Below are 8,157 nucleotides of genomic sequence, written 5' to 3' on the forward strand. Positions count from 1 at the left end.
TTTTTTTAATCGTCTGTGAAAAAAGTCTGTACAAATTAAATTTAGATAGATGATTTTTGAACCGTTGTACAAATCATTTGTATAGACGACTCGTTATTGAAATTGTCTGTACAAATAATTTGTACAGACGGCTCGTTATTGGAACCGTATGTACAAATGATTTGTACAGATGGCTCGTTATTAGAACCGTCTATACTAAGTTTTCTAAAGCCAAAAAAAATATTTTTCCTACCCACACCAGCCCCTTATATTATTATGCAGACGCGATCGTTTTCTAGGAGTTGAACCCGCAACCTCTAGCCTCGCGTGAACCTTCCTTACCATCTCACCTGTTGTTCATTACTAATCATTGTATAAAAATAATCTATATAAGATATACGCTCAAAACGAGTGAGACACTATTAGTATAGACGGTTGTAGTTTGTAACCTTCTATAATGTAGCATCATACTTTGTTGCAACAGCTCGTTGCTATTTTCTCAGACGGTTCTAGTTTGGAGACATCTATGGTACCTTTTGTACATGCGGCTCTATAAATCTGTCTGTAAAGGGTGTTCTACTAAATGGATTCTGTAATAGTAGTCTTCGGTGTATCCATGACACGTGGGGTCCATCTTATAGCTATTGACAGTGACATATCAGCGATTTTGAAGTTTTTCGTGGCATATGAGGAATTAGCCCAAATAAATATGCAAGCGATGCAAAGTCATTAGCCGAAGGTCCAACCGGCGTATATTTGAGTGCCAATTTTGGCACATATGAGTTATGTAAGTGTTTTGAATGAAACGGTTTACATTCCCATAAAAATCTGGAAAAAAAATCATGTTCCAAAGGAGCGTAGTCCTACAAAGTTGCATAGATGTTTGAAGTAACTAATGCATGATACGTGTTGAAGCTTGCAAATTTAGTACCACTCCAACTCGCAAAATACTACGAGACTCGGATAAGATAGGTGCTTTTCACACCATAAATTTGGTGCATCCCTTAAATTTAGTCGTGTAGGGATACTTTCCTACACACTGCATTCTTTTCTGTTTGATGTTTTTGAAATTTTGTCGTCTTCAGAATTTGATGTTGATCACTACTTTTATTACTTATATCAATATGTACTAATAAAACTCTATTTTAATTAAAGTATTTTCAAATACAAATTTAGTTGTGTATCTTTATGCCAATCTTGATAGTTTAAAACATAGTGCTGAAAGTTTAAAAAGTTTAACGGCACATATTCTGATTTTTACGGAATTGGACCATTCTTACACATAGAAGACAAAGCAATTCAAAGATCTCAAATCATTCACATCGCCCCCTTTTTTTTCTGAAACAATGAATAATTATAAACTGAGCATCTACTTAAACCGGAGGAAGCAAGTAGGACCCGGCCCAGTCCTTTTGTTTGAGGAAGCAGCTGCTAGGTTTAGATCTTTTTGTTTCAACTAGAGATCGTAGATTGTGATTTATAATCCGTAAGTTGAAACAAATACGCTCTCATCATAATCTAACAATCCAGCCCTTAGATTATAATAATTTAGCAATTCGGGTTTCACAACCTTCTACAGATTATACAATCTAGCTTCTTACAATCTAAAATTTATAAGTTATTTTTCACAATCTATAGCTTATGGCATGAGATCAAGGAGCTAGACGAAATGTTTACTAGTTTTACTATTTCAGTTGTAAAAAGAGACAAACTCCGCAGCACAGTGTTGTGCGAGAATGCCTTCCCATGATAATCTGGTGTGTACCTAGAAGGATTCCATCCCCTGCTGGCTTAAGGGAGGTGGCAACTCGTGATTGTAATCCTGACTTACACGAACAAACCTCCTGTGATCTGCTCGTAAAAAAAAAAAACATTTAACTAAGACAAGTTGTAACCACTTCGGTACTTGCATTATTCCAAGTCAACAAGCTCCATTAGTTTCACTGGCTTTTTAAAGCCTCCACTTGATCTCCACATGAAACACCACTAACGTGCATGCTATTAAGATAAAGAAGCACTGCATGGCCTCAAACACTATAAATACTCATGCGGCCTTTCACTCGGAGCTCATCTCAACTTAGACTCTCTAGCAGTAGCTCACAATGGCAGGCACTAAGCTGGTAGCACTTGGGTTCATTGTCCTCATTAGCATTGGACTAGCCAATGCTGTGAGGGTGGCTAGATACTCCAGTGCTGATGGAACGGGCACAGGAGAGGGAGGGGGCGATGGGTATGTGAATGGTGGGGGCTCAGGGTCTGGTACTGGCACCGGATCCGGTGACAGCAGTGCAAATGGTGCCCATGCAACTGCTGGAGGGGATGGTGGAGGGGGTGGCAGTAGCCAATACGGCGGGTCCGGATCAGGTTCAGGATCCGGATCAGGTTCAGGTTCTAGTCAATATAGTCAAGGACCGTATTCTGGTTATGGTGGATCTTCTAGCGCTGGTGGTACCGGTGGTGGGGGTGGTGGAGGACAAGCTGGAGGTTACTCGGGATCTAGTGGTCATGGGGCTGGTAGTGGCACCGGATCTGGCTCTAGCTCCGCCAATAACGACTGGAATGGAAGTTCTGGAAGTGCAAATGCTAATGGCAATGGTGGTGGCAATGGTGGTGGTGAGAATGGTGGGACTGGCGGTGGTAATGGAGGTGGATCTGGGTATGGTGATGCCGAACCCTAGTTTGTCCTTCCTAGACAATCTAAAGGTGGAGCCCAACTTTTGTTGTTTGAGGTAGTAGAATCTGTTTAGTTTCTTTTGTACGGGATATTGTGCTTTTGTTATAAACAAATTAATAAAGGGCTCCGCTGAACTTAGTAAATGTAGCAGTTGAAGTATAAGGTGCAAATTACAGGGAGACATTGTAACCGTGTCAGCTATCAATGAAATAATATATACTTCTTTAGTTATTTGTCATTTGCGCACTATGTTTGGATGTTTCTTATAAATCTATATTATTTATTTAAAGTAGAAAATCCATGTGTTCTATTTAACCACACACTTCTATCTCTCTTCGTCGACCCTTGGTTTGCACTTAGATGTGCTGCGCAATTCGCTTATCTAGGTACAAACATTAGATCCAATCCAAGGAAGGCACACATTTGCTATCCACCTACCTGGAGTTCTGAGAAAGCCAATGATCACTGCACTTTGTTTGGTGGAATCCTTGGCCTTCTGCGCCATGAGCACACCCGCACCCCTGACCTCCATCTAGGTTTCTCAAACGTTCGGTCATAACTTTTCGGAAACCAAGTCAGCAACATGCTTGGTGCCATCCATACATGCCCATGCATGCATGCCTCAACAGTTGCTGCATTCGAGACATGTTCCGAGTTCCAACCATCGGTTAGCACCCTACATTATTGATTGTGGAGTGAAAGCTCCATCCACACTAAGCTTGCGCCACCTTCTTGCGGTTTACTCCATCGAGCAGCTCTAGTCGACTGCCTTTGATCTCTTGCATATCTTGCTGCGACCTTGGTTGAGATGAGCTCGTTTGATGTACTCCATTGATGCGTGGGTGGAAACAGGCTATTCTGCACTACGAGATGTAACTGAACTTTTCTCACGACTCTAAGCCCATTTGTTTATGGAGTTTTGGGCTTTTGTATCCTGGTCCTCCAACGTGGATGGCCCCAATCGACTTCAAATATCCTCCTCGGCAAGCTTTCAGGTAGCCAGTTCGCCGCGGGCGTTGACACCTCGAAGTTAAACATGTTTTGAGCGTAGGTGAATTAGTTAACTGTTAACCATGATGGCGCCTAACCTTCGTCCCTCTGGGCCAATTGAGAGGGCGCGGGAAGTATTTAGACTACATCATCGAGGGCGCGTGATGTGAAGAAACTAGACGGCTCTGTACCTCTCTCTTCTCCTTTCTTTCTTCTCCCTCAAAAAATCCTGCTGTTGTCCGAAGAATCCTGTACCAAACTCTATTAACTCGCTAAGAAATCGATCGAAACACTATCATGATCGAGAGGACTGCAACAATCTGCAGCAGCACGTCACCCAATTGCGCAAGGCATTGCCACCGGTGACACCGCATCAAGCTACATTACCCGAGCCGGTACCAGATGGGGCGCCGCAAGCTGAACGGCCGCAGTCCCCTCAGTCCTTCAGCGGCAACTACATCGACATGGTTCTAAGGTGACGGAGCAAGTCCTGGTAATGAAAGGGGCAACTGGCAACTTTGGCTACGTGGGAGCGTCTCTTCGAGCTTCATCATCGCTTTCCTCTCGCTCCGGCTTGCGGAAAAATCGCATCTGAAGGAGGGGAGAATATCACGACAGCTGCCTCGACGGTGACTACATCAGGTGGGCTAAGGAGCACAGAAGCAAAAAGGAAGAATGGAGCAGAGGCCCGGATGCCCACAACGCTGTGCCCGACGTCCCTCTAGGCCAAATGAGAGGGCTCATGAAGTATTTAGGAGACACCTAGCGAAGGCGTGGAGTGTGAAGAAACTAGCTAGATGGCACTGTAGTACAGAGTCTGTACCTGTCTCTTCCCCTTTCTTTCTTCTCCCTCAATAACTCCAGCTGTTATCTGAAGAACTCACCAAACTCTACGAACTCGCTATGACATCGATCGAAACATTGTCGTGATCGAGAGGACTGTAACAATCTGCAGCAGCACTGGTGAACAATCTGCAGTACGTGTTTCTTTCCATCAGTCAGCTTAGCTTAGCTCAGCTAGCTTTCTTGCTTATCCTGATCGCCGCACGCGGCACGCGACGCAGCTCGATCCGGAACCAGTCAGAAGGCACAGCTGTATCAGTTGATAAACAACACAAACTTCGAGGTCGCTGCGCGCGCTGCCATGTCAACTACTGTCACCAGTTGAGTGCTGTGCTGATCTCTAGTCTAAACAACGTGCGATCGATGGGGCAGGTTTCATCCATCCATTCTCCATGTTCCGTTTACTTAATTTGCTCGTTTGTGTTCGGAAACGGAGCAAGAGGATGAAGTTTAAATTTGGCATGAGGATGGAGGATTTCGTGTAATTTAGATCTTTTATAGAGCTGATCTTTCTTTTGTATAAATTGAAAAAGATTAGCAGTGATAACGACCATGATGGTAGGTTAGGATAGTGTGGTGTGTATGTGATATATGCTAAGATGTAATTATCATGTACTAATATTTTTTTAATAATGAAAAGATCAGTTATTAAATTAAAAAATTTCTCATGTATTTAAATTCATTGTTTTTTATATTTATAAGTGAATGTGTGATTCAAATTCATCATGTGTTTAACTTCAAATTTTAGCTCCAAAGTTTATACTCTTGTGCCATCTGTCCTCTACGTATGTTTTTTTGCGGGGCTTATGAATTTTTATTAATTAATCTAAATGCTTGTTTGAATACTTATAAGTTTTATACCCACATAAAGTACTAGATAACTTAACGTTTGAAACATAAAAATGATTGCAATATGACTTACTGTAACTTAAATCAGAGCAAATGCCAGCTGCTTATAACCCTCCGATCCCTGGATAGTGACTACACTCTTTAGAGACTGCATGCGAGCGTGTCAGCGCGAAGCAACTATTGATCACATTTTTTAGCCTGTTTGTTTCTACTACGGATTGTGAAAAACAGTTTTTATAAGCTAAAGTGAAAATAAATAAGCAGCATTTAGGGTCCGGATTCCACAATCCGCATCCTGGATTGTCACAATGCAATAATCCGGTGGGGAGCAGCTTCCCATAGCTTTTGCTTTGTAAAAAGACCAAAATGCCCATGAAAGTCGAGCGGTAATTACCCACTAGTACCATTATAATCTTCCAGCGAACCATTTTTTCTCATCTCTCTCCCTGACTCGTCTCTCTCTCCCCGCATCCATTCCAACATGCCTCCACCCTCACTATCCCTCCCCTTCGCCTGAGGAGGAAGGGAGTCTCCTTCCCATTGGTCTGTTGCCATCGGTCGTCGTTGCCCATGCCACCGCGCCAAACCTGTGCATCCGCTTCGCTGTCGGCCCCGTAAGGCCCGCCGCCGCCAAGGAGTCCGCCGCAACGCTCTCTCCTTCGGCCGGCCACCTTCCCCTTCTAGCTGGCCATCTCCTTCGCTAGCAAGTTCCCTCCCTCTGCTCTGGCCTTCTCTCCACCACCAGTGCCTCTCTCTCCCCTTCGGTCCTATTCAAAAAGAACCGGCCCATCATTGTCGGTTCGTGGCTAGAGCTAGCAGTGATAATCAAGTTTCACTGCCGGTTCTTTTCGAATGGCTTTTTAGTATCGGTCCTTGATACAAACCGACAGTGATACTCCATCACTGCCGGCTCATAAGGAACTGACAGTGATGGGCCGACATATAAGCCTATTTCTGTACTAGTGCTACACCAACGCTCTACGTCACAAACGACTCTATCTCGATCACAAGCTTCACCTACATCTAATGGCGCCACCGAACTTTGCTATGCAAATATGCTTCTGCTGTTTGGGTGTTCAATTACATAAGTTTAGAGCTAACATTGGTATCAGAGCTGACCTTAGCTCAGATTGAACCCCTTAGTCATGTTTAAGTTCAATTAAGGTTCAATTATGATCGGTTGATGCTAATTAGTGGTCAATTAGCCTTAATCATGATTGGTTTAAGCATATTTATGAAAACTTATGTGTTTTAAGTCTAAATTAGACTCAACTCACGTTAATTATGCCCTAATGCTTCTGGTTAAGGTTTATTGATGTGAATTAGGAATTAATTAATCTTTAGCACTGTTGTTATCAATTAAGCAAGATTAATGAAAATGGGACTTCCTTAAACTTACATGTTAATGATTTATGTATATTAGGTACGGCTTAGGGTTTTTTTTTATCAAAATTTAAATGCTGTTTGTGCATGTATGTGTGTTTGTATGGCTTGGGTAAGGGTTTAGGTCTCAGGTAAGCATAGAGAAGGAGGGGAATTACACAAATTTTGAGAAAATCTAAGAATTCCCCCTTTTCCCGTAACCCTAATCCCTATTTCCCCAAAGTTTTGGAACCCTAAACCCCCAAATCCCCAATTCAGAAAGCCCTAACTCAGGACTTCATGCAATTCATTTGGGGGGGGGGGGGGTGACATTTGTGTACCTATTGCACACTATTGACGCCGTCGGAGCCAACGTGTTCATCCTCTCCGACGGGATCCGACCTTCCCTTTTAGTTCTTCATTGCGCGTGGACCCCCTCAGCTCTTGTGTGCTTCCGGTTCGTCGGGTCTATGTGCTTCCTTAGGTGCTCATCAATGCCTTCACCGGAGCACCTTCTTTTTCACCGTGCACGTCGAGCGCTGTTGCATACCCATCGATGGCGCCGCGCGCTAGCTTTGTTGCACGCGTGCGCCGGCGGGTAGCTCCTAGGAAACGCCACACTCTTCTTCTTCTTCTTCTTCTCTCTCTCTCTCTCTCTCTCTCTCGCTCTCTCTCTCTCTCTCTCTCTCTCTCTCTCTCTCTCTCTCTCGCCAGCGACGTGAGCTGCCAGTGCTCTTAGACCCATAGTCGCCATTTCTCTCTTGGTCGCTTGGTTTTCTCAAAGAAGATGGGGGAGGAGTGACTAGGGTTTGGGCAACCTGATGCCGCGCTATGGTTTTTTAATTTGGTGAAACACTCACGGAGCTATCGGATTAGAATAAACGCTTAGGGATGCACCGCAGCGTCAGCGCAGTGATCGTGCCGACAAACGCGTCAATGGGTCGAGCACACGCGGTGGAGATGCCATGGGCCGAGCTGAGTTGCGTGAGTAGGCCATGGCATGTTCTTGGACCAAATGGCCGGTTTTAAGTTTGCGGGCTTTTCTTTTTAAATTAAGTTTTTTTTGGTGAATATTAATGCTTTTCCAATTTATGCACAGGATTTCTCAACAAATGTTGCCCAAATTAATGATGCTTTAATGCATAAAAATTACTATTAATTCTTTGGACGAATTGGAACCCACAAGATGATTTTTCTTGAGAATTTTATGTGGGTTCATAATTATTTTCTGACCAACTTTGATTGTAATTATGCGCCGTTTATGTATTTATTTAAATTCTTTTTCATTTTTTGCTCAATGGTTAAGTCTAAGAAGAAGTTACATTTCATTGCTAAGCATGACAAGGTATCACAAAGGGTGCCCTAGGCACCCGCTTCTTTTGCTCTTGACACTAAAGAAACTCAGGATGATGGCTGCTACTTCTACCACAAGAAAGGACATTACCAAATAGACTATGTTG

At 43.3% G+C, this 8,157-nt stretch overlaps 1 protein-coding gene across 1 annotated transcript; it reads left to right on the top strand.

The window, feature by feature from the left end:
* The first annotated feature begins 2,061 nt into the window (after positions 1-2,061).
* LOC133907693 (putative glycine-rich cell wall structural protein 1) lies at positions 2,062-2,891 on the top strand. Its single transcript, XM_062349763.1, has one exon. It carries the CDS (start codon positions 2,082-2,084, stop codon positions 2,655-2,657), a length of 576 nt encoding a protein of 191 aa, XP_062205747.1. The 5' UTR covers positions 2,062-2,081; the 3' UTR covers positions 2,658-2,891.
* Positions 2,892-8,157: the final 5,266 nt, after the last annotated feature.

The sequence above is a fragment of the Phragmites australis genome, chromosome 24 (assembly GCF_958298935.1).
Source record: "Phragmites australis chromosome 24, lpPhrAust1.1, whole genome shotgun sequence".
Lineage (NCBI taxonomy): Eukaryota > Viridiplantae > Streptophyta > Magnoliopsida > Poales > Poaceae > Phragmites > Phragmites australis.

Bases quoted from the DNA above. Each gene is read 5' to 3' on its own strand.
- LOC133907693 (XM_062349763.1), top strand. From the start codon at position 2,082: ATGGCAGGCACTAAGCTGGTAGCACTTGGGTTCATTGTCCTCATTAGC.